The following is a 27,352-nucleotide window of genomic DNA, read 5'->3' on the forward strand; positions in this document are numbered from 1 at the left end:
TATTGGATTTCCAGTTTAATCCCTTCATGTGATGGATGGCAATTTTCAGCCAGAAGAAAGGAAAGGGTTTATCTAAGAGGAAAAGAAGGAGGTTGCCTTTGATCATCAACTTAAGTAGATAATAGAGGTCATTCTGTCTAAAGCAGAGGACGAGAATTCCTTCATTATAGCTAACGGCCTCAAAGATCTTTTCCTTTTCATAAATCAGTGCACCTTCAATTGAAAATCTACTTAAAATGAAGTCACATTCTCTCTTTTAAATATCATAATTTGCTGATTGTTTTTGAATGGAATGGCAACTCTGAAATTCCCTGTGTCATATCCAGCACCTGGAAAGTCCTATCAATAAGTGTTGGTCTTCTTCCTTCTTCACTTTTTTTTTTTTGCATCTGCCTTGAATTAACAGAAAATTACTTATTTATTTTTATGGACGGGAATTATATTATATCAGTATATGTTATTATATTATTATAAATAGAAACTGGAGGTAAACAGAACATCAATTTGTTTTTGCCATTTGGATATGAGTGAAACAATGAACAAAAGTTGACTAGTATCTTCAGATGAGATTATAGTACAGAACAATGCTAATGTCTTGATTTTAATAAATATATTGACACTTTGTAAAAGCATTATTGTTTTTAAGAAATTCTCACTGAAGTGTTCAGGAGGAAAAGGGCATAATATCTGCAAGTGGTTCAGAAATAAGTAACATTTACATAGAGAGACAGATGGGGTGGGAATGATAAAGCATGTAGAATAAATTATTAATCTAGGAGAAATCTGGATGAAGGTATATAGGCATAATGTACACTATTGCAATATTTTCACACGTGAATTAATCCAATTTTATGATATAAATTGTACACACACATGCTGAATTCCAATAGGGTAAACTGGAAAAGGAAGGAAATGTCAATTTACTCAGAACTTTGCTGTCTTGATGAAATGTTGAAAAAGCTTCTCAGATCTCAGTTCATCCAAGTAGTAAAATAAGAGTAGAGGTGGACCTCAAAACCCCAAGGCCACATAAATTCTGTATTAGTGCTCCTCATTCTAGTCTGAGATCACTATACGCTATAGAATAGTGGAAAAGGGCAGATTCTATAATGGCAGTTAAGAATGAACAGATACGCATATTCCACTAGTGGAATGATTGTTTTTGTCCAGAAGTAAAAAGAGGAATATACTCATTCTGTGAAAGAAAACAAAAAGCAGCAATTTATGTCGTTATAAGTTTGAAGATTTTTGTTTTGTAATCTGCAATTCTTTCTTTACTTGTTTGATGGATTCGCAGATACAATCTTTATATGGAGGCCTACTTTCTTATCTCACTGACATACTTTGTGAAAGTATTGAGAGCTGAGAACTAATATCCGAATTTACAACATAATCTTCTACAATTTAGAAGTTGCCTTATCATTTGATCATCACAATGCTTTTACAATGTAATCAAGAGAAGAATCAACAAACTCGATCTCACAAACTAAATTAAAAGAGACACATTCCTGCTTCCCCTTTATATCCACGTCAAAGATAGAGGCTAGGAGGATTTTAAACACCCTGGCATCATATCTGTCACAGCCATATCCTTCCAGTGGTAGGGAGCTTATTTTTCAAGGCTACCAGTCCATTAACCTTCACAAGAACAAAAATAAAGCAAAACAAAGAAACACTACCTTAAGAAAAGGCATTGCTTCTAATCATGCTTATATATCTTACCCTGGAGATTTGAAGATAGAACAAAGACCTCTATCTCCCCAGGCACACAAAATGATACAGACATCCTGAAATAAATATATAAAATGCCTGGTGGTGCATATTATAAACACATTTGTGATTTTTTTAAATGGGAGAGAGACTAGGGTAAGTAACTTATATCACCTTTGCTGAATCTGTCTTAAACTGTGATTTGTAACTGGGAGGGCCAAAGCATCAACCTCATTTATTTTTTTAATGTCTTGGCCTGGTCTTGGTTGCCACTTTACCTAGATTCATTTACTGTATATATTTGGAACTATTAGTTTCCTGATAAATGCATTGTCAGAAAGCCAGAGGGGAATGATAAGAGAGGAAATAAGGAGCTCTTGTTTGTTTTTATACAATTCTGTTTGACTTAAGAGATAATTATAACACAGATTGATGCTACGATTTTAAACAAGGTAGTAAATCAGCTTGAAATATAGGGCTCCAGAAAACCATTTGCCACATGATTATAATTTGTTAAAATTCCTGTGTTCTCTGAAGATGAGAAGCCATAATCATCCAATATATAGCAACAGTATTGCAGTACTCATTTTTTCCCATAGAAGACAGTTAAATAAACCTAAGTTATAAACTTTTAAATATCATTAGTTACAAAGTATAAATACCATTAACTGAAGCAAAGCAAAGCATATAATGGTTGGTCTGGGATCTAGCTCCAAGTGGGAGAAATTACAGATACAGTGAGCAAGATTAAAATAATGATTCAGTGCACTTCATTTAAAATTCATGTATTTTCCACAAATTAAGTTTACTTATCATCATGAGGAATGTAAAAATACAAGATTTTCATCAATATATGAGACCAGAAGCAAAGTGGAAATGAAAGAGAAATTTAGAATCAGAAAGATACATATTTGAAGATGGATGGACTCTGCCATGGCTTATATTTAAAATATCTATCCATTGGCATGGGGAAGACAGAGGCCCCTCAAGAAAGACAGGTGCTAGCCAAAGGCTCTGGATACCCCTCTTATGCAAGGATTTATCCCTTTGGTTGCTGAATGATGGGGAGAATGGAGATGGACCTCACATACTGAGCTTAGGGGGCTACTCAGTGTATTTGAGAAATTAACCAGTAGAGAGGCATTTCTGTAATAACCTGCAGGAATAGCTAGAACTACATTTAACCAGTAGATAAATAGATGAAAATGTTAACAACCAGCAGAGTCATAGTGATGCACACTTGCTTTTGTAGATGACACTTACCGTGTGTCTTTGCTAGTTGAACTAACCTTTCTGAGTAAGCGAAATGATGGAAACAGAATGTGGTGACTTTTTTTGGCTCGTTATTTGGCTACTAGAAGACCTAGGTGATAAGATAATTTAGTCATCTCTGGTTTCCTTTTGCCTAGAGCATCCAGGACACATTCTGATATTCTCAGAGCAAAGGGTGATTCCCACCAGAGACCAGAGGGATTTCCATAATGTAAGCCAAATGAAGAGCAGAAGCCGAGTTTATACTCAATCTTGACAACCAGCTCAGAGGTGACCCCACCTGGGAGAAAACCGGAGAATCTGTAGTTCTCTGGAGAATCAGAGTGGCATCTTGTCTCTCTCTTCCCTCTCCCTTTGGCTCCAATGTTTGTGTGTGTGTGTGTGTGTGTGTGTGTGTGTGTAAAAATAAGACAATAATATCTCTGAATTGAGCTTCTTGGAATGTATAGCTAATTATGACATTTTGTAGCAATAATTAAGCACAACAAATACCTATCAGTTTAACTTTGTATGAGACATTTTGAATACAAAAGAAAACTGTTTATTACTCATTTATCAGTTATCAATATTGAAAAATGACTGTTATATTTCAAAGGGGCATTATTTTTATGTAATATATAATCCATCTATATGTTCTAGAGATTCACAATTAAAATCTCACAAGTAAAATCCATAAGTAATCTGCATAGTTATTATCAAGCAAGCAGAGATTTGTAAGTATCAGTTATAATACACAGAGCTTCTTAGAAGTATAAAATAACAAAGGAATATCTAGTTTTAACTAAGCTGAAGATATTTATAATTTTTCACATCCTGCATAACCTTTTTTAAAGCTGAGATTCATTGCCTAAATTCTCTGAAATGTAAAAATATTTCCCCCAAGGAGCCCCCCTACTACTATCTGAGAGCCTCAAATATTTAAGGATTTCAAATTGGGAAACAATGGGTATAAACTAGTTTAAAAATCACCTAACAAATATGGTTTATTCTCACTTGAATAATTAAATTATTTAATGTGCCATAACTGTTTAAATGTGTTAGAAGGCAAAATCCTGGGGCTCTATCAGATCCTTTTTTCCTTCCACCCAGTTTTCCACCCAGAGTCAAAACCATTACTCGGACTTGATATGATAGGAGTAAGAAGCATCTAGTATGTACTCACCAGCCTGATTAGTTGTGATGCTGACCGCAGCAAACTGTCTTGGTGGGGAGCTCAGCTCTGACACCCCATTAACGGCATCAATCTCAAAGGTGTAGTTAGTATGTGCCAGAAGGTCTGTCACTGTCACCGTGGTGTTGGTGAGTCCAAACTGTCGAGGGAGGAAGCGGACATTTGGGCTGCATGGCTCACACTGTTTTATATTCCACCCACATTTTTTACATATGATGTTGAAGGTAACATCTTTCCGGCCTCCTGTGTCCAGGGGCCAACTCCAGTCCAGGATAACTGAGGTCTCGTTTATATTAGAGATAACGTTTCTTGGTGAAGATGGAGGTCCTGCAAAGTAGTTCAACAAAGATTAATGAGCCTCACTTCTCTTTTCTACTACAAGGGAAATAGATAATTTACAATAGAACTGAAAGAGGTAAATAACTATCCTTTCTTTATTATCAACTTTCAGTTCATCCTTAGAGGATCCATGAGATTATAGACACATGGATTCAAGAACACTGTCTTCCCCAAGCTGTGAATGGGGGAGTTTTGACTCAAGGGTAAGGATACATTCACAAATTCTAACAAAGTAACTCACCACTATGTTCAAAACCCTTGTGAATAGTTATGAAAACTTTAGTATTAGTTTTATAAATCTTAGTCCTTTTTCCCTATGACCTATGACCAACATACAGCAAGAGGGAATAGAAATGTAAAAACATAAATCTCCTGTCTATAACCTCCCCTATCCTGTCATATGTAATGCAGGATCTAAACAAGACACAGAAAATGTTCTCTCTTTCTGGGGGTCATGTTGCAGGAAGTGCTTTAAAATATAATTCATTTTGTGTGATAAATGTTGCATTTGTGGTGAGCCAAGCATGGGGAGTGAAGCAGAGAAAGCTTTCAATTTGCACACGGGCAACAGAAGGAAATGGGCCAAACGCTTTAAAACAAAAACAAACAGCACGGTAACAAGAAGAAAACAAAACAAACATGGAGGCATGGGTTGCAGCAGAACTACTCACGGGTACAAGCCATGGATGGAGGGTCTTTGTCTGCCCGGAAGTAATTATTCTCACACCTGCAGTTCATTGAACCATCTTCCTGAGTAGAACTGTGAGGTGGGCACTTAGCACACTTCATATTACCATCCAACGCCTTGTAGAAACCTGGTCGACAAGCTACAAACAAAATAACTCTCTTTTAAAAGTCTGTGATAATTTTTTTTTAAAATATGTAAAACAGATTTAAGTAAGTTCGAATATGAATTTATTAGAAATAAAAATCAAGTTTTTTCCTCTAAAAACTTACAGAAGCAAATGATAGAGCCTACTGTAGTTTTTCTACATATATGCTTGAATTTGCACCAAATGTTAAGAAAAAAAACGCACACACAAGATTTAGATTATTTTGGCACTAGTGTACGATGAAATTTCCAGCTTGTGTTTTCACAGCTTTACTTGGCATTGGACTATTTGTGGAGAAAATAAAGCAAAATCATGTCACCATGTAGTAATTCCCTTTTTAAAACATGACGCAATGCGTATACTATCTGCACTGCAGTAAGCAGTATATTAACATTGACTAGTTTTCTAATTGCTCTGTGGGTACAACTTCGTCCCACAAAGTGTAAGCAACTGAAAGAAGAGATCATGGCTTCCCGTATATTTTTAAGATTCTTGATAAATAATTTTCATGAGCTACAGTATTTTTTTCTGTCTTGACAGTATTTTTCCTTACCTCCTATGGCAATGGCCTAAAATAAAGATTTAAATATATTCCTTTGTCTATATCTGAAATACAGTGGGATATACAGTTCCTGTTTAAACTAATACACATATGAACTGTTACTAGATGAGAGCTCTTTTAATAACTGTGTTATCTTTTTAATTTCTGGCCATATCTCTGCATAAAATGGTTTTTGTAAGCCTACTGAACTGGTTATCGAACATTGATTTCAGCTTATAATTTAGTGTTCAGCATCTATTTACTGTTTTACAGAGATATGCCTAATCTGCCTCTACTATATTATTTTCATTTTGTCTGATAGCAAATTCAAAATGCTGCATTACTTCTTTTGATGCATTTTTATAATTACATTGAGAACTAAAATCATAGTGAAAATTCCAAGAAGTCTCTAGTAATTCATTTGAGAAGGAATTTGGGATCTAAATTTTAGATTCAAGATCATCCTTGGAAGTCAATAATTTCTAAAACTTCTTAAGCTCAATTTCAGTGCCACATTTGGACTTGATGGTTTACAGAACTTATATAGACTTGATGATTTACAGAACTTATATATAGAATGGGCCCTACGGATGGTCATTACATTCTAGAATTTTCTTATATTAACTTCATATTGTGAAGAGAAGATTATTTGCATTAAAGTAAAACCTGTGTGGACAAATCAACACTTATAATCACTAAACATGTTTCTGAAAAGAAACACAATATATCCATGGTAGAATATCTTCTTACTGAAAGTTTCTTAAAATAAGATAAGGGAAATACACTGCCAAAATAAACTACTGAAATAACTTGAAATGTTAAAATGATAGCAATCATTAATCTAGTCTTACTGTTTTCTAGTTCCTACCAAGAATGGCTGCTGTAGGACCAATTTCCAATATATTGAACAACTTTTGGTGTCACATTGAGATCCATTCCATATAGTCAATTCTACTGCCCTAACGATTATAATTTTGCTTTTTTTTTTTTTTTTTTTTTTCAGATGGAGTCTCACTCTGTCACCCAGGCTGGAGTGCAGTGGCACAATCTCGGCTCACTGCAATCTCCGCCTTCCAGGTTCAAGCTATTTATTCTCCTGCCTCAGCCTCCCAAGTAGCTGGGATTACAGGTGTGCGCCACCAGGCCTGGCTAATTTTTGTATTTTTAGTAGAGACAGAGTTTCACCATATTGGTCAGGCTGGTCTCAAACTCCTGACCTCGTGATTCACCCTCTTCGGCCTCCCAAAGTCCTAGGATTACAGGTGTGAGCCACCGCACCCGGCCATGCTATAATTTTTTAAATATTGTGCTTAAGCACTGGTTAAACACTTCCACTCATATCTCATACCATATTGCCTAAGGGGGAAATGATATAAAGTATGTAAACAAACTATGCACTTAAATTCTGTTTTCTATTTAGCTCATCACTGAATGCCATTAAACTTGTGAGAGGGCATTGCTGAGTCTTTAAAGGATTAAGTTGCTGTGCTCTGAAGTACTTTGTTATTTTGTTTGCTTGTAAGTTCATCTGTGTGTTTTCATTTGAGACTTTTATGGTTTTTACAACATTTGCTATACAGGTATTCACTAAACACTCAGTCACTTTTTGTTACTATTAGAGATGGCTATACTATATGATAGTTGAAAAGAGAGTCACATAATCACTTCCTAGGTACCACGCAAATTATCAAGATTATTGATAGTATCTTGAAGGTAGCTACAGTTAATAAACCTAAAAGTTAAGAATGCTACTCAAACTAGTCACTAGACTTTATCCAATTATGACTAAATAATAACCCTGAGATAACAGTAAAAGATAGGTAGGCACATATACATACAGCTTCATAAATATTTGTCGGCCTGGCGTGGTGGCTTACACCTGTAATCCCAGCACTTTGGGAGGCCGAGGCGGGTGGATCACGAGGTCAGGAGATGGAGACCTTCTTGGCTAACACGGTGAAACCCCATCTCTACTAAAAATACAAAAAATTAGCCAGGCGCAGTGGCAGGCGCCTGTGGTCCCAGCTACTCGGGAGGCTGAGGCAGGAGAATGGCGTGAACCCGGGAGGCGGAGCTTGCAGAGAGCCGAGATAGCGCCACTGCAGTCCGGCCTGGGCGAAAGTGCGAGACTCCCTCTCAAAAATAAATAAATAAATAAATAAATAAATAAATAAATAAATAAATAAATATTTGTCAAACATCTATTCTTGTTTGGGCTCTTTGATTCCCCAAAAAGCAAAAATGTCCCTAATTCTGCTGCCCATACCCAAAGGGCCCTTGCAATAGAAAGTGGGCAGCGGGCATTTAATACAAATCATGCTGAGCAAACGCTCCATCGCAATTGGTGGTTGGAAGAGACTGCACAGAAGGAGCGCCATCTGAGAAAGACCACACATAGATAGTAGAAGTGGCCAGTGTGAAGCATAATTCAATAGACAAATAAATCAACATGAAAAATACAAACTGTTACACAGAATTATATGGCAAGTAGTGTTGGTATTCAATATCCAAACTCTGCTTCCTTCTTGCCAGCTGAATCCTGATTTTGCTCACAGATGAAGCCAGCCAAACCCTTCCTTCCTTAGACCAGTGAAGCTAGAGATGAATGGCCAAAGTTACAGCCAAAAAGGTGAGCAAAGAAATGTACACAGAAGTCTGATTAAAATATTTGTGACACCTTTTCGTTTTCTAACAAGATGGCACAAACGCAACTGAAGCCAAGTTATTCCAGCCTTGATTATGGACATTATGGCTGGGATTGCAGCAGCTTACAGGTGATCATGAGTGAAAGGCCAAGAAATTCAGCATGATGTGTTTTCTGTACTTGATCCAGGAACCACAAATCTCAAGATTTCTTGGCCGGGTGCGGTGGCTCACGCTTGTAATCCCAGCACTTTGGGAGGCCGAGGCGGGCGGATCACGAGGTCAGGAGATCGAGACCACGGTGAAACCCCGTCTCTACTAAAAATACAAAAAAATTAGCCGGGCGTGGTGGCGGGCGCCTGTAGTCCCAGCTACTCGGAGAGGCTGAGGCAGGAGAATGGCGTGAACCCGGGAGGCAGAGCTTGCAGTGAGCCGAGATCAGCGCCACTGCACTCCAGCCTGGGCGACAGAGCGAGACTCCGTCTCAAAAAAAAAAAAAGATTTCTTGTAATGTCAGAAAGATAATACCCTGTTTGTTTAAGTCACTGTGGCCCAGGTTTCTTTTACTTGTAGCAGACGGCATCCCTGAGTGACATAGAGAGATGAATAGAAAATTCAGTTGAGATGTACTAATTAAATAGAATAATAGCCTAATGAAGCTAAAAGATCCTTAGTGTATTTTACATCTGAGGTCACTGAAGTCCAGAAATTAAGTGACACACAGTTTAGGGACAGACATTGCATCATCTGACACCTGATAACTAGCTGATAGGCTTTAACCACAAATGTAGATAGTCATTTAATGTCAACTATATGCAGAGTAAAATGCTAGATTCTATAATAACATTTTAATTTTTGTAAATATCTTTACTTCTGTAGGACTTTTATATGTACTATCTCAATTAAATCTTATCACAGTTCTATTGAAATTGTCAGTGTAGGTATCAGTCTGTGTATTTTTTTTTTCTTCCTTTTTTTTTTATTATACTTTAGGTTTTAGGGTACATGTGCACAATGTGCAGGTTTGTTACATATGTATCCATGTGCCATGTTGATTTCCTGCACCCATTAGCTCGTCATTTAGCATTAGGTATATCTCCTAATGCTGTCCCCGCCCCCCCCACCCCCCACCCCACAACAGTACCCGGAATGTGATGTTCCCCTTCCTGTGTCCATGAGTTCTCATTGTTCAATTCTCACCTATGAGTGAGAACATGCGGTGTTTGGTTTTTTGTCCTTGCGATAGTTTACTGAGAATGATGTTTTCCAGTTTCATCCATGTCCCTACAAAGGACACGAACTCATCATTTTTTATGGCTGCATAGTATTCCATGGTGTATATGTGCCACATTTTCTTAATCCAGTCTATTGTTGTTGGACATTTGGGTTGGTTCCAAGTCTTTGCTATTGTGAATAGTGCCGCAATAAACATACGTGTGCATGTGTCTTTATAGCAGCATGATTTATACTCCTTTGGGTATATACCCAGTAATGGGATGGCTGGGTCCTCATCTGACAAAGGGCTAATATCCAGAATCTACAATGAACTCAAACAAATTGACAAGAAAAAAACAAACAACCCCATCAAAAAGTGGGCAAAGGACATGAACAGACACTTCTCAAAAGAAGACATTTATGCAGCCAGAAAACACATGAAGAAATGCCCATCATCACTGGCCATCAGAGAAATGCAAATCAAAACCACAGTGAGATACCATCTCACACCAGTTAGAATGGCCATTATTAAAAAATCAGGAAACAACAGGTGCTGGAGAGGATGTGGAGAAATAGGAACACTTTTACACTGTTGGTGGGACTGTAAACTAGTTCAACCATTGTGGAAGTCAGTGTGGCGATTCCTCAGGGATCTAGAACCAGTCTGTGTATTTTATAGACTGTACAATTGAAGCACCAATGGAAAGGACAGCATGCCCAAGATAACAAAGAAATTCAATGGTATAGTTCGAACAGGGAAGGTATCTTTCTTTTAATTTTATAAAAATCAGTTATTGAAAGCAAATTGCTTCCTTAAAACACAAATTATTTTTCTACCAATTCTAAACTTTTGATATGAAATTGAAAAGTAGCCATTTAAACTTTTATTTAATTAAAAATTGCAAGACTTTGTCATCTATTCCAAGTGAGAAAACATGTCAGAAAGGCTAATGCTCTCTTGTACATGTCTTTCTCTAGGATTTAGGATATTTCTTTTTTTTTTTTTGAGCCAGGGTCTTTGCTCTTCTCACCCGACTGTCCAGGTTGGAGTGCAGAGGCATGATAACAGCTCACTGCAGCCTCCACCTCCTGGGCTCAAGCAATCCTCCCACCTCAGCCTACCAAGTAGCTGGGACAACAGGTGCATGCTACCATGCTTGGCTAACTTTTAAAACTTTTTGTAGAGATGAGGTCTCACTATATTCCCCAGGCTAGTATTGCACTCCTGGCCTTAAGTGTTTCTCCCCCTTCAGCTTCCCAAAGTGCTGGGGTTACAGGCTTGGGCCACTGCACCCAGCCTTTCTCTAGGATTTGCTATCTATTTGATGTCTAACATTGATACGGGCAGATGAGGAAGTGTCCTTTTAGTTGGAAGGGCAGTAGGAATTTTTCAATTTCATGAATAGGATGACAGTGACGTGCTGTATTTGGGAGGCATATAAGTAAATTTTCCATTTCTTGTTCAAGTAGTATCTCAATTCTCCACCAAAACTGTTCAACGAATTTGAGAATATGACTGGAGAATGTATAAAATTATTATTTTATAAAGAAACAATCTCTATAAATGTATTTTTCTATAACAAGCCAATTTTTAAATTTATCTCATCAATAAGTAATCTCTCTCCCTTGCAGTAAATCAACTTGTGCTCAATTACCTGTCTGTCCGTCATGCCTTCTTTATCCTTCAAAAAAGCCTCCTGAGAGTATTAAAGACTTTAAGGAGCATCTATGTTTGCGTGTGTGTGTGTGTGTGTGTGTGTGTGTGTGTGTTATCTTTGCTTATAGTAGCAAAGGCAATGATTGTATATTGAAAACATCTCCTTTCCTTCCTTGAATGTAAAACTAGTGAGTAACGATCTACACATTTCTCTCATTTAAGCATTTTTATAGGCTGAAGGAGGTTGCACATATAAGAGAATAAAAGTAGGAAATAAAAAGTAGATATATTAATGTGCTTTCTTTCCTTTTGTTAATGAAAATAAGTCCTGGTCAACTTATTATAGAATACCAAAGAAAAAAGAGATTAGACAAGAAGGGTGGACAAAAGATTTATCCAGAGACAAATTTTAAAGTAAAAAGCGCCAGCCGTATAGTCAAAGTTGTCTGTAGTGGAGACCAGCTATTAAATCAATACTTAACTAAGGCAGATACACACATATCAAAAAGCTGCTGCCAAAATGACACAATTCTGATTTACGTCTTCCCTCAGGTAATCCAGTAGTAAATGTTCTTGTCAGTCAAAGATGGGGAAAAATTATTCATGGATCTTAACCCCAGGATAGCAAAACCAAAGAGTGATTGCATAGTTTAAAATCTTTCAAGTGGAAGCAAATTGCCACCTTTTTATGTGGCTCCGGAGATACTTTCTCCCGTTTTGTAAGAAAATTTTTAAACTAGTTAATTGTGGCAGGAACTCTTATCTTTAATACTGTGTTGATATATTCAAGTAAGATGATCCATGACTCTATGTTAATAACAATTAAAATGGAAGGCAGCACCTTCTCAAGCCTTACTAGATATCCTCATGGATTTGCTAGGAATTGTATTTGTTCGCATAATGTTTGAATTCATTCCTTCACTTTTATCAAACATGTATCGATTTCCTAAAATGACCTAGACACTTGCTATGATGTGAATGATTGTGTTTCCCTAAAATATATACGTTGAAATCTAATGACCAATATGTTGGTTTTAGGAGGTGAGATCTTGGGGAGGTTTAGATCATGAAGGCAGGGTCCTCATGAAATAGATTAATGCCGTTATAAAAGAGGTCCCAGAGAGCTACCTTGTCCCTTCTATCACCTGAGGACACAGCTAGCAAGTGCCATCTATGAACCCGGAAATAAGTCTTCACCAGACACTGAGTATGCTGGCCCCTTGATCTTGGACTTCCTAGCCTTCAGATCAGGGAGAAATAAATTTCCATTGTTTATAAACTAACCAGCTTATGGTATTTTGATATAGCAGCCCCAAAATGAAAACAACCATTAATTGTGTCTTATAGTAATAAAAGTCAAAATCCCAGCTTTTAAAAAGGAGATCAGTTTCATATCATGGTTATTCTATAAATGGATCTTCTCACTTGAGAATTGGAGTTGCAAGATATGTTTTTATATGTCATTTATATGTTATCTTCACTAAGAAATTTCCTGAAATTTCTTCTTTTTATCCCAATACTTCAAGTTGTCTTCAGCATGTTAGAGGAAAAGCACTGGACTAGGAAGTGGGAAATGCATGTTTTGATCTAGCTTTTCCTATTAAATAGGTGTTGGCTTAGATTTACTGATCAGGTATCTTCAAACTTTAATGAGGTGTTTGAGATGGTGACTTCCTCTTCTATAAATAACTCTAAGGTTCTACTCTAAGTAATTATGTATTCCCAGATTAGACCCTGAGCCATACAGAGACAGGATTTATTTCCTATTCATTTTGTGCACCCTATATCTAGCACACCGTCCAGCACCTAGCAGTGGATGAGATGAATTTTTAAAGTGAGTGAATCATTTGCAACCAGTTGTCTTATCAGGACTTCAATTTACTCATTTAAAAAATGACAGATGTTGACTAAGTTGTCTCTAAAGACTCTTCTTAGCCTAGACACTTTAAAACGTTAATACCCTGTACGCCTAAATTTGTAGGATTAGAAACACTTTCTAAGTGGAGATAAAAGAACAAATTATCTTCATGTTCATCACTGCTTTAAGGACTAAAATTAGCCATTGAAATTATAAAATGTCATATGGCAACAGAACAAGGAAATGAAATTCTTTCCTGGCTTAGAACAAATATACTTGAAAAAGAAATGATGGATTTTGCAGTGCTTTCCTCTACCAGAGTAGTGTATATACAAAGGGCATATTGGTTTTATAGTCAAATGGACTGAATGATACACATTGACTGCCAAACAATTCCCTGTTTTACTTTCATCATAACCAATAACATAATAAAACTATATGTTACGATAGTCATCCCTTTTTCACATTTTACATTGTGCAGAATGTTTAGAAGTTTGTGAATTTTATGGGAGTGAATTTTATGGGAATGTATTGACATAAAAATCAAATTTGATAACATCAATCAAAATTAATTATTTCTAATTTTAAAAATATAAGATACTATATTTTCTCTTTTAATGACAAGAAAAATAAGCACAGCATTAAAAAGATGACTGAAAAGAGAGCACATTTTCCTTCTGTTAGTGTGCAGTGAGGTGTTTTTTTTTCTTTTTGAGGCGGAGTCTCACTCTGCTCTGTAACCCAGGCTAGAGTTAGCAGCGCGATCTTGGCTTGCTGCAACTTCTGCCTCCTTGGTTCAAGCAATTCTCCTATCTCAGCCTCCTAGGTAGCTGGGACTACAGTCGCATGCCACCACACCGACTAATTTTTGTATTTTTAGTAAAGATGGGGTTTCACCATACTGGTAGGCTGGTCTCAAACTCCTGACCTTAGGAGATCTCCCCGCCTAAACCTCCCAAACTGCCGGGATTACAGGCGTGAGACACCCTGCCCAGCCTGCAGTTTTATTTGCCCTTTTCTTGCTAATCTAGTCTTTAGCTCTTCAAGTTTAAGTGCCGAGTTAGTGACGGTATGCTTGTGCATTACTGAGCAAACACCAAAACTTATTTTAAAAAACAGCCAGAATGGGCCACAGTGAAACACATTAGATGAGGTCTTCGCCAAATGTTAATTTTCTATTAAGAAATACTAAAAATATGAGTACGATAATAGAAGGAAGCCAAAATAATACCAATTTGTAGTGGATGAATTAGAAATATTTTGGGAAACTGCTGATTTCATATTTATGAAGGGGAAACAATAAAACAGGAACTAAACACTGTGGGCCCATATGGGGGTAAAATAGCAAACTGCCAGCTCTGAAAAATAATATGGAAACGAGTACGAAACAGGGAGTGTTATGAGCACTACCTATACAATGAATAATCATTATGGAAGAGCTTCCAGATAGAATCTTGGCCTCATTCCCAAAGCACATAACACATTTTTGTCACAGTTGTAATTGATGACTTTGAACTATGCTGATACAGGGAATGGGTAAAGTTACCATAGTGAAAGGGAAACAAATGCACTTAGTAAACCATGGTGGCTACTGTTGAAAGAAAGAAGGCAGCCTTTGAATTGCAAAGTGAATTTTGTCTCCAGTTGACTAATGTGGTTGACTTTTAGAAGAAACATGGTCCTAATTAAGGGTTAAAAGGCTCATTTCAATTTGAATTAACTTTAAATTAAAAAAATAAAGCTGTTGGTAAATAGGTCTCTTTTAGTATTCAGATGTTAGCTCCCTCCACACAGGGCTGTATTAGCAATTCCCAGCCATAAACACAAACTAATGACTAGAACCAGCACTGACTAAACAGATGATTTCCTGGCCTTGCAATTCCAGACCTGACAGGGTCTATTTGCCTGTACAAGGTCAAAGCAACCGTTTATTCCCAAAATGAGCTGCACTCCACAATGTTACAGGAACTCTATTCTTTGCCATCTGAATAGAGGTACAATGCTTTGAGGCAAGGCCCAGGCATTTCAATACACTGGAAGTGGCTACGTTCAGTCATTAAACTCTGCCTGCAATGTGCAGCATTTACAAAGTGATCAAGTGTTTCCTTCTTCTGTTCCTTCCACTGTTCAATAAAAAAGGCCTAAGGCAAAATGCCACCACACCATTAAACATAACAAAATCAATCACAATCTAGTATGGCTCAAAGATAGCTTAGTAACAAGGCTTTATTGTGTTTGTTGTTGTTCCATCAGATTTAGCAAGACAGGTGCCAGTAACACTAAAACATGTCCAATGTACATTCGCCACAAAGAGAATGTTAAAACAGCTTCTGGTCCTGAGGATGGTCGTGTTTTGCCAGCTTTTTGGCTGTCCACTTTCAAGGGACTGTACGTCCTAAGAGTAGCACTAGTTGGGTTTTCTGTTCTTCATGATCAGTGCTCAGAGAATGAGATCAATTAACAGAATATGCGTGTAATGAGCAGACGATTACAGGGGAAGGGCCGGAGCGAGAATGGGATAGAAGGTCTTATTTATGAAGATGTTATTAAGGTGAACGTCAAAATGCATAGGGCTCAACTCTATACTCAGGATATATTAGCGGACAGCCTGGAGAAGCTTTTGAGAATAGTGCTGAAAAGCTTTTTTGAAGTGTTTTGTTTGCTTGTTTGTTTGTTTTGTTAAATATCAGAAAAGCATTGGAATGTATAGGAAAACTCCTAGAAAGGAGTTTTGGAGATGCTAAATCACTACTACATCTGAATACTCTCTACTATAAATTAGCATTTCCTAGGCTGATTTGGAATCCTAACTAGAACATGAGGTTTGGTTACCAATCAAATATCCACCTTTATAATTTAATTTTAGATGAACAGAATTACCATCATAAATTGAATTTTAGAGTGTACAATGTCACCCAGAGAAGGAGTCTGAGATAGAAATGATGAAAACCTAGAAGCTGTAATTTCTAAAGGAATAATGTTGTACACGAATGTAGGAAGAACACTTAGGTCCTAGGTATGTTCATCTACACAAAGTTATAGGAGCAAAACTATTTATAAAATTGGCAAATTAGAAAAAAAGTGTGATGCCCTAAATTAGAAAAGCAGCTAAATAAATTATGCTATGTTCACACATTTTTATAAATAAGTTATGCTATTCTCATACATTTGTATAATGGTATTAATGTCTCACATGGAAAGAGGCTCATAATATTTTTACGGGAAAAAGGCAGGATAAAAATGTATATATAATTTTGTTGTTGTTGTTTGTACTTTCTTATTCATCAAACATTAACTTGATCACTTATTTCATAAACTTAAAAGCTAAAGGGTTCTTAGAAGTAAAATTATTGCACATCCACAATAAAAAATCAAAACATCTTAGTCAAAGAATATGTGTTTGTATAATCTGAGGTTTGGGTGCATGCGCATGCAGTTATGTACATGTAAAGTATGTAACTACATTGCACACTCTGTGGGGCAAACATCTGCGTATCCATATCTGTCTCTCACTCTCTGTCTGCACACACACATACAGATGCACAAACATCCACTCACCACAGTTTTTGTTTGTTCTTACTTCTATTTCACTGACCTAGAGCTTCCTTTCTCTTCTTGCTTTTTTCCCTTCAAAAACTTGCAACATGGAGGGAATTTATAATTGACAGAAAATTTTGATAGTCCACTAACGTGAATTTTCACACTTTCCAGATTAAGTAATTGCGTCCCCACTTGGTAAGATGTATACAGAAGATAGCACTTTTTTAAATCCAGGATTTAAATGAAAACCTGTACAGAGTGGAAAAGTTAGAGGGATAAAAGACAAATTTCTGTGGATGCTGCAAAATACAATGTGCAATTGTTTGCTCTCCTAGTTATATTGTTGATTATCCACTCTGCAAATAAAAGATGACAAACTGGAACTTTGAAAAATGGTGACATCATTGCATTTTATTATAAGTCCTTTAAATTGGCTTTACTGTTTAGATAAATTTATTTTAAATTAACATACATTTCTATTCTGAGGAATTAAATCAGCTTTCAAATTCACACCTTAATATTTCATACCGTCCTATCAGCTTTCCACCCCATTTTATTTTTTGAAATTTATTAAAATGACTTATGTGATAATATTATTGTTAAAAAGCCAATGGATTTAAAACCTATGATATATAATTTATACATTGGATTTTTATTATCACATAATATTACCAACTAGGAGAGGTATATCATTTAAAAGTATTCAATATTTGCTTTGAGTAATTTCATGGTAGACAGACATTTATCAGGTAACAGAAAAATAAAGTAAGAGTTAGTGCAATTTTAGGGTCTGTTTTTTATTTATTTTTATGTTTATGGTAAGTATTTGTTCTAAGATAGAAAGGGGATTTCTACTTAAGGTATCCTGACACTCACTCCCTAAATAGATAAGAATGGATTTCTCAAGGACAACACAAAAACCATCATAAATAAGTGCTTAGGGGATCAACAAAACTTGACAGAATGAGTTTTTCAAATGTCTTAAAAGAATCCTCTTTTTTGAAACTATAAAGACATAAATATTTGTAATTGTATAGAAACATTTATATATTTGATTTTCACATAAAATGAGTTCAATCTTATTCAAGAAAAAGTATTTTTCTAAGAAAAAAATATTTTTAAAAACTTGCCTCTATAAAGTTTCAGATTTGTATATTCACTGAAATTTGCATGTCAGAAACACAAAAATATTCCCCTCCCCCAGTGAAGGTGGGAAGAAACTTCTCAAGTATATAGAACAATCTCATGGGCAGATACCACAGCAATGTATAGTAGTATTTAATGGTGTTATGAAAATAAAATATCCCAAAACTTTAAGGTACACTATAACAGGTTTACATTCTTTAAATTGGTTAATTTCTAAACATAGAGATAAACATTTTTTTCTGCACTATGTTATTCTAAAACTTTACCTTCAACTTGGAAGATGAATTGCAATAAAAGGAATACAATGATTAAATCCATTTAAGAGGAAGAAATTCTCTCTTCCTGTCCTTTAAAGGGAGGACAAGAATGGGAGAAAAGATGAGAAAATAGTATACTGGAAATATTAAGATGGATTGCTTATAGTTGGCAAATATAAAACACTCATAGTAGAAATAACTGGGACACATTAGGAATCTGGACCATAAGGAAGAACAATAGAAGGATCTCTGCCATTTTTGTTCGCTTTATCTGGAAATGTCACATAACCTCAGACGTGATCATCTGTATTCAGTGTTGCTCCCCTAGAAGTGTGGAGAGGATGGTGGGGGGCAGAGCAGGGAGTGGGAGAGAGAAGGAAGAGAGAGAATTGGTGTGTTTGTGTGTGTTAAAATGGACACGCCCAGGGTATGTGTGTATGTTTATATATTAATTTAAACCATCACCCTAATTCTTAGTAGAGATAATTACATATTCCATTAACCCTTTGGAGTTACTTTTTAGAATTTCATTGATTGCCTTGAGATACTCATTCAGGATAATTGTGTCCTTTTTATAATGTGCAAAATAATGAGACCTAAAGAGGTGAGGGATTGGGAAGAGGGTGGGAAAGGGAGTTAGTTCCCCGAGATTGTTACATCTTAGACAGCGGCACACGTTTTGTTGCCTTTGAAAACCCAGGCACATTGAACTACAATGTTTACATCACCTTTTCCAGAACCATGTACCTGGAGAGAACAGTTCATACCTACATGTAATGTAAAAAGCAGCATTTACTGACACCTACTCCATGCCTAGCATTGCACCTGTGTTTTAATTCCATATTCATAACAATTATGTGAGACTGGTATTATCTCTTTTTCCTGAGGAGAAGATTAGGGCTTAAAGGTATTAAGTGCATTGGCTGTTTATCCCAAGATTTAAGTTGTAAACAGAAATGAAACTTATGTTTGAGGGCTTCCAAGACATAGGTATTCTGTGTTTGCATCCAATTTCTTCTTATTCATGTAAAATTGTAAAAGGACAACTAATGTAGCATTAACATGCAATCCTGCACTGTAAAAATAACGTAACCAATTTAATGGAAGTGTGACTATGAAGATAGAGAGATCTTCCAAGGCACACAGGGAAATTGATTACCTCATCTCTTTCCAGTGACTGTTAGTTTCGCAGTAGTTTTCTTCAACAATATCTTAGAGGTCTAGTCAAGTGACTGGCTCTGATGGAAAGAAACTTTATTAGGAGTAGAGAATGCTTAATTTATGCAAACCTGCTGAAAAGGTATTTGTGGGCTGAATTATTTTGTGGGGGGATCTCCCTGCTTCCCATGTAATGGACTGTCTACTACATGTTATTAGTCGAAACACAGAACTTTATTGTGTAGAGGGAAAAAATAAAGCATTTTATGTTCCTAAATGAGTGGAGTGTGTTTAACGTCTGACAGAATAAAGTAATAAAGTGAGATTGCATAAATTATTTGAGATTTTTCTGTTTTTTTTTCTTTTTTTATTTTTTTGAGATGGAGTCCCACTCTATCACCCAGGCTGGAGTACCGTGGCATGAACTCGGCTCACTGCAACCTCTGCCTCCCAGGTTTAAGCGATTCTCCTGCCTCAGCCTCCTAAATAGCTGGGATTACAGGTGAGAGCCACAATGCGCACCTTATTTTTGTATTTTTAGTGGAGATGGGGTTCCACCATGTTGGCCAGGCTGGTCTCAAATTTCTCACCTCAAGTGATTCATGCGCCTCAGCCTCCCAAGTTCTGAGTTTTGATCGGAAACAGTTTATGGCATTTACAGATATAACGCCCTACTATGTGTCCGTACCATGTATCTGAAAGCAATACAGAAAAAAACAAAACAAACAAAAAAAAGCACAGTTCTCAAGACTTTCAGGGGTATATCTGATGCACTTCAGAAAAGATGCCTAAAAAAACTTTCCACACTGTCCCCCAACTGCACTTACCAATTTGATTATATATTTGGCACAACTAAATAAAGTATTTAAAAACCAATAACACTTTTGTCAATTAGAACTGGAAAAATATATCTAATAGTACATCTAATGTGCCCTCAGGATAACATATGATAGCGTCTGTACCACTTTCCTTCTGAATAAATCTTGGTTTCTTAGCGCTTACAGTTCATTTGATGATACCTAGTGTGGGGATATATGTGAAAAGAAAATTTTTATAACTAGGCAAGTTCATGGAAGTATTATATAAAATCATTTGAACTCATATTCTAGCAGTCATTTCTAACTGCCTTAACATTTCATCGTCTGTGTGTTTACAGGCCAGATAAAAATTTCAACTACCTGAAAATCTTCTTTCTCAAACGGTGTGCTATATTCAGTTGAAAATTGATATATCTTTTAAGGCAATCTGGTCACTCTAAACACTGACAGTATAATCATGTTTTCATGAAACACATGTAGAAAGCACATTCTACATGTGCTTAAAACTCCACTCCTATTATGTTACTGCGGTGTGATAGATAAGGTAAGTGCAATTCATGGGCATCTTTCTTTTATTTACCTTTATTTCTTACCATGTACTAGAATGAATGGCTTATGTAAGGCAACCAAAAAACTTTCAGGGAAGAATGGAGGCATCTTTCATCTCTCCACAGCAATTCCCCATTATCACTTGTCCTATGCCCAATTACTTGGTTCAATCAAACACATATATCTTAGTAGGTCTAATTTCCCTTTAAATAATCAGTCTCATACTATGAATCCATCATGAAGTTTCCTAATTTAAAAAAAAATAACAGAAAGAGGATGGACAAATTTGTAAAGATATTTATGTGTTTCATTAGGTACTAAACACAGAAATACAGTTGGCCTCTGTATTTATGGGTTCTGCATCAATGGATTCCATCAACCACAGATCAATTTTTTTTTTTTTTTTTTTAATGGCTAGTCAAGGGCCAGGTGCAGTGGCTCACTCCTGGAATCCTAGCACTTTAGGAGGCTGAGACAGGTGGATCTCTTGAGCTCTAGAGTTCCAGACCAGCCTCGGCAACATGGCGAAACCCCAGCTCTACAAAAAATACAAAAATTAGCAGGGTGTGGTGGCGCTTGCCTGTAGTCCTAGCTACTCAGGAGGCTGATGTGGGAGGATCACCTGAGCCCAGGGGAGTCAAGGCTTCAGTGAGTCACGATTCCATTACTGCACTCCAGCCTGGGCAATAGAGCAAGATCTTGTCTCAAAAAAAAGATGCTTGTACTTGTATTGAACATGTACAGATCTTTTTCTTGCCATTGTGCCCTAAATAATAAAGTATAACAACCACTTATTAGCATTTACATTGTATTAGGTATTATAAGTAATCTAGAGATGTTTTAAAGTATATGGAAGCATGCAATAGGCTATTTGCAAATACAACGCTATTATATACAAAGGACTTGAGCATCCATGGATTTTAGTATCCTCAGGGGTCCTGGAACCAATCCCTCATTGATACCAAGGGACAACTCTGTATAATATATGTAATATGTCAATAATATATAATAATATATATAATTAATGATCATCATAATCACATTTTAAAACCAGAAAAAAAGGACTTCCCAGTGTCCTATAAGCATTTATTTAAAACAAAATCTTTAATTATATTTTAATTTTTTATTCTTTAATATAATCTTTAGTCATATTAAAGATTTTGTTTTAAAAAATCTTAATATATATAATATCTTAACTGTGTATAAATCTTAATTATATTAAAGAAAATATCACAAAAACAAAGGAAAATATGAGTTACATTTACTAATGAAACTTTTTTTATTAAATAAACATTTAAGTTGGCATAGAAAAGAAATGAAGTCAATTTCCAGTTGAATCATATTTATGGCATGTACAGTGTCTAACCTTTAAAAGAGATCTATCATTTTCTGTGATATATACAAAGTACTACAGTATTCACATGATATGTAAAAAGAAAAAATAAAGTAGAAGGCAGAGAATTCTAGGGTAAACGTCTTGAGGCAGGAAAGAACTGGAGAGTAAATGAAAGTGAAAGAAAAAGAGTATAGCTGGAAAAGAAATGATATGAGGGCCTCAAATTAGTTTGGTGGCACATGCAGGCCAATTAGGCCATGCCATGTCTTCAGGCTTATATTAAGGCGGCTTGTTTTTCTACATTAAGTGTTATCAGGGGTTATTGAAAGGTTTCATGCATGAGGTACACCATAATCAGATTTACATTTCAAAGAGATTATGCTTGCTTCTATCGGGAAAATGTATTAAACTGAGTCAAGAATGGAACAGATGAGAAAGTACTGAAATAATCTAAATAAGAAATCATAAGACATAGGTAGAGAAGTGATTATGGACATAGAAAGAAATGTATTTATTTGAGATATATTATGTAGATGATATGGAGATTTTAGATGATGCAGAGTGCAAAGCTGAAGAAAGCATAAAATAAATCATTCTTCCAAAAAGACACATGAACTCTTATGTTCATCACAATACTATTCTCCATAGAAAGACATGGAATCAACCGAGGTGCCCATCAGTGGTGAATAAATAAAATATAGTACATATACACAGTGGGACACCACGCAGCCATAAGAAAGAAGGAAATCATGTCCTTTGCAGAAACATGGATGCAACTGGAGGCCATTATGCGAAGTGAATTAGGCAGGAACAGAAAACCAAACCGTGCACATTTTCACTTATAACTAGGAGCTAAACACTGGGTACTCACGAGTATAAAGATGGCTACAATAGACATTGGGGACCAATGGCAAGGAGAGAGGGAGGTGGGTAAGGGTTTGAAAATTTAGTGGGTATCATGCTCACTATCTTGGTGATGGGATCATTCATATCCCAAATCTCAGCATCACACAATATACCCATATAGCAAACCTGAACATGTATGCTCTGAACCTAAAATAAAAGTTGAAATTATAAAAAAATAGAATGACATCTAAAAGCTGATAATTATGTGTAGTGATAGATATGTTTTGGTAATCATTTCACAGTGTATATGTATAAGAAATTGTCACATTGTATAAGTTAAATATATATAATTTTTGTCAATGATATAGCAATAGAAGTAGAAAAAATAAATCTGGATAAACTAGTTAAAAAAAATAAAAAATAAAAAAATAAATAAACTAGCTGGGAGCTGTGGGTCATGCCTTTAATCCCAGCACAGGCATGAGCCACAGTGCCTGGAGGCCTAGGCAGGTGGATCACTTGAGTTCAGGAGGATGAGACCAGCCTGGCCAACATGGGGAAACCTCGTCTCTACTAAAAATACAAAAAAATTAGCACGGCATGGTTGCACACGTCTGTAATCCCAGCTACTTGGGAGGCTGAAGCACGATAATCGCTTGAACCTGGGAAGTAGAGGTTGCCGTGAGCCAAGATTGCAGCACTGTACTCCAGCCTGGGTGACAGAGTGAGATGTTGTCTCAAAAAAAAAAAAAAAAAAAAAAAACCCTGACATCTAAAGTTCCACATTGAGCAGTTGGGAACTATTCCTATTTTTTTGGAGTTACAGAAGGAATGGCTACATGAGCAAAGGCACAGGAGTTATAATTTGGATATGTTACATTGAGTTAGCCAATAGGAAATGCCAAGTTAGCATTTGCTGTAGTAAATTGTGTGGTATTTATAGTATTTGTACTGCAAAAAAAATGGATTCCAATATTTTCATGTTACGAAAAATGCCACATTTAGTTTTCTTTGTCACATAGGCTTCTGTTTATTGACACTAAATGAAGTTTGTTAGCAAAAATATGGGTTTCTAGAGAAGCCAACATGATCTAGAAATACATAATTTCTATGTAAAAATAATTCAATAAAATATTGCTGGAGAAATCTTCCACGTTACTGATACATAAGAAAAATAAACTATGTTTACTGAGTTGGGTGATTCATTGTCTGAGAATATCGTGCTTATTAAACCAGAATACTAGTTTTGATTTCTTCATGAACCAGATACTTGTCTTCAAAAATAGAAAACCTGTGTTTTAAGGACTCCAATATAAGCTTTTTTGTTGTTGTTGGCTAATAAATACTATTTATAACAAAAGAAAAAAGAAAAAAAATTATGATCACATCCACAAAAATCATGTCATGACTATTGGACCAACAATTTAAAGTGCATCCTCAATGCTGGTAAATCAATAGGCGATATTATTTTGATCTGCACATTTTAATTGTTAAGAGCCCAGGTTCAGACTGCTCAGGTTCAAATCTTGGCTCTGCCAGTTACTATATATGTAACTGAACAAGTTACAAAGCCTCCTCACACTTCAGTTTGTCTGTAATATTGGGATAGTAAAAACTTTATAATAGGATTTCATAGGAATTAGATGTGAGTATAATAAATATTCTCTAATACACATTAGCATATTAGAAATTAGTTAAGTATTGACACACATTTATATAAATAAATACATACTGTGTATAAACATTTCCAAAATCTGCAACGTAGGTAGATGTGTCAATATATTTAAGCAATATTAAACCACATTTGCCTTTTCTTAGTTTTCTACTTTTAGAGATGTATTGGACATTTGCTTTTTCTTGGAATATTATGCCAACATCCTTTCCTGTTAAAATTATACTTTTTAAATATAATTCACAAAGATACATCACAGAACAGCACCTTCTTTTCCAAGTATGTTATTGATAGATATACGGCAAGTCTTTTGCCACACCCAACTCTGTGAGCCTAGATTTCCATAGATATATCATGTCTAGATAACTTAAACAAATTAGACAAGTCAAAGCAATTTTTGCTTTTGGTTCTTGGTGTATATGCCAGGCCATCTGATCACATATATCTAATACATTTACCATTCTCTGAAATCTTTGTACTTGCTGGTAAAAGCACCAAAGCTGAATGGATCTCCTCAGGGGTAATTGAAATGATTACCTTTGACTTTGTAGCTCAAAGCTGCTTTGCTTTTTTATACAGGTACACTCTTCCCACTCCCAATACTGGCAATTATAAATTTTTATTTCTTAGGCTGCCACATGCACTAGCAAACACTTCCAAACCTGGCTGCCTTCCCTCTACACCTCGTCCTCACTTTTGGAAGGAGCCTTCTTTTACATAGTTTCCAAACATGTATGACTTTCAAATACTTTAGTTTTCCCAGTCTTTTTTCTCAGTAAGTACAGCACCATTGCTAAGGTGACACTGATCCTCTCAACTTTCAGCCACTTGTCCAAATTTATATCATGTTGACACTGACCAATGTCTCCTCTGTCTCATAGTTTTTCTGGCAGTTAATGAGAAGTAAAAGGTTAGAGCTATTAGTCCAAATCCTAGGGCATAAGTATCCAGATTATCAAAACCACATTCACATATGGCAATAATTGGCAGGCTCTTTTAGGTGATCATAGCATTATTTCAAAAGACTCAATGGATACTTGAATAATTCCATTGTGCCAAATAGGAAACTCTCTTGAATGTGATAAGTATATACTGTCTTCTCTCTCTCTCTCTCCCTCTCTCTCTCTCTCTGTGTGTGTGTGTGTGTGTGTGTGTGCAGTTACTATTTTTCCATGGATTTTTCCACTGCAGTAGATTCATTTGAATAATCTGTACCAGAATTTATACAATTCTACCAAACTTCTAAAGTTAACTTTATACCAAATGCAAGCTCAGAAACAAGATAATTCATTTCCACACTGCATAAGGTATTATAGAATTAAAGTAATGGAAGACATCTTTATACATCTAAATACCATGATACTAGAAGCAGTAGCTCAGTTTTGTAAATGACTTTTTATCAAGAGGCTTAATGCTATTTATAGAACGTTATTTTAACCAAATTTTCTCATTCTTTTTATTCTTCAAAAGTAATACAACGTTCAATCTGTTGCTATTAAGGCATTTATTAAATTCATATTTTAGGATTCAGTTTTATATACAGTACCTTTATTTATAATTCTAAATACGCTGTTTTCTCCCCACTGGTTTATAAGGCTCTGCCACGCTCCTTTCCATTTCTTTCCAACCTCTTTCTATTTGCTTGCACTTGGTAATAAGTTAAACATTTCTTAGACTCACAAGTAACCAGCAAATGAGAAGGAGAATATTGTGGTGCTTCTAAAGGAACAGCAGACATTTAAAGGAAGTGCTGTACCCAAGGTATTTCAGAACTGACTTAATGGAGTGGTATCAGAACATTTCTTAGAGCAGAAATTATTTTAAATGAGCTTGAACTATATAGGCACAGCTTCCTTATTGAATGGCATCTTTTCATACAGGACAAGGAATAGCTTCAGACCAGGAGGCAGCAGATCTGTATATTATTTCTGATCAGCACTGTTTAGCTGGCTAGTGTCTTACATTAAGAACTAGTCTCAGATCTGAAAGCCAAAATATCTTCCTTCTTCAACTCACATGCTGCTTCCATTATGTGCGCAGCATAGAACCTTAAAAATGCTAACAATTTGTTCCTGGGTCAATTTAACAAGGGATGCATGTGCTTTTAACTATATTTTACTCCACATACATGTGTGAATATACTGAAATCCAGGAGCAGCGTCATACAACAGGCCAGTGGTGTGAAATTTGTTGTAGAGAGAGAGAGAGAAAAAAAGGCAGTCTCTCATAAAATATACATAGCCCATCATTTCTTCCTCTATCACTTACTATACACACAGGATTGACTTTTCAATAGCCAAGATGATACTGATTCTGTCTTAGAAATCTTCTTAATTTCACATTACAGAGGAATACATAGCAACTACTGATAGAGATAGATCATTACATACTCATCACATGAACAGGGTAATTTTGGTGAATAGTAATATTTTGAATATTTCAGTAACAATTTTTCAGGAGTTATAAAAGACTTTCAAATATTTTTGTGGTGTTTTACATCCACATTCATTGCTGGTAATCTAATATCTAATTTTTGTTAATCAAGATCCTAAATAGGCATATAATTAGGTGTAAACAAAGATTTAAAAAATCTTGCCATGTAGGAAAAAAAAAAAAAGTCCGTGGGATTGTTTCATTTAAAATCTCATATCCTAGAGTAAATAGACTTCTTCATCTATTAGCACTCATCTCCCAGGATTAGAAGATGGCACAAGATGGTTCAATGATTACATTGGAGAATATGTTTCCCCTAAAGCAAAGACTGTATCCCCGCAGTCACCTTTAGTTTCTT

General features: G+C 35.8%; 1 protein-coding gene across 1 annotated transcript in view; it reads right to left on the reverse strand.

Moving 5' to 3' along the window:
• EPHA3 (EPH receptor A3) overlaps positions 1-27,352 on the reverse strand; it is a 368,497-nt gene that overhangs the window by 128,695 nt on the left and 212,450 nt on the right. The window contains exons 4-5 of the mRNA XM_032150377.2: positions 5,164-5,319; positions 4,145-4,480 (exon numbers count right to left, since the gene is read on the reverse strand). Of these exons, the coding sequence (XP_032006268.1) occupies positions 4,145-4,480; positions 5,164-5,319 (492 nt within the window). The remainder of the gene's footprint in view (positions 1-4,144; positions 4,481-5,163; positions 5,320-27,352) is intronic.

The sequence above is a fragment of the Hylobates moloch genome, unplaced genomic scaffold (assembly GCF_009828535.3).
Source record: "Hylobates moloch isolate HMO894 unplaced genomic scaffold, HMol_V3 SCAFFOLD_4, whole genome shotgun sequence".
Classification (NCBI taxonomy): Eukaryota; Metazoa; Chordata; class Mammalia; order Primates; family Hylobatidae; genus Hylobates; species Hylobates moloch.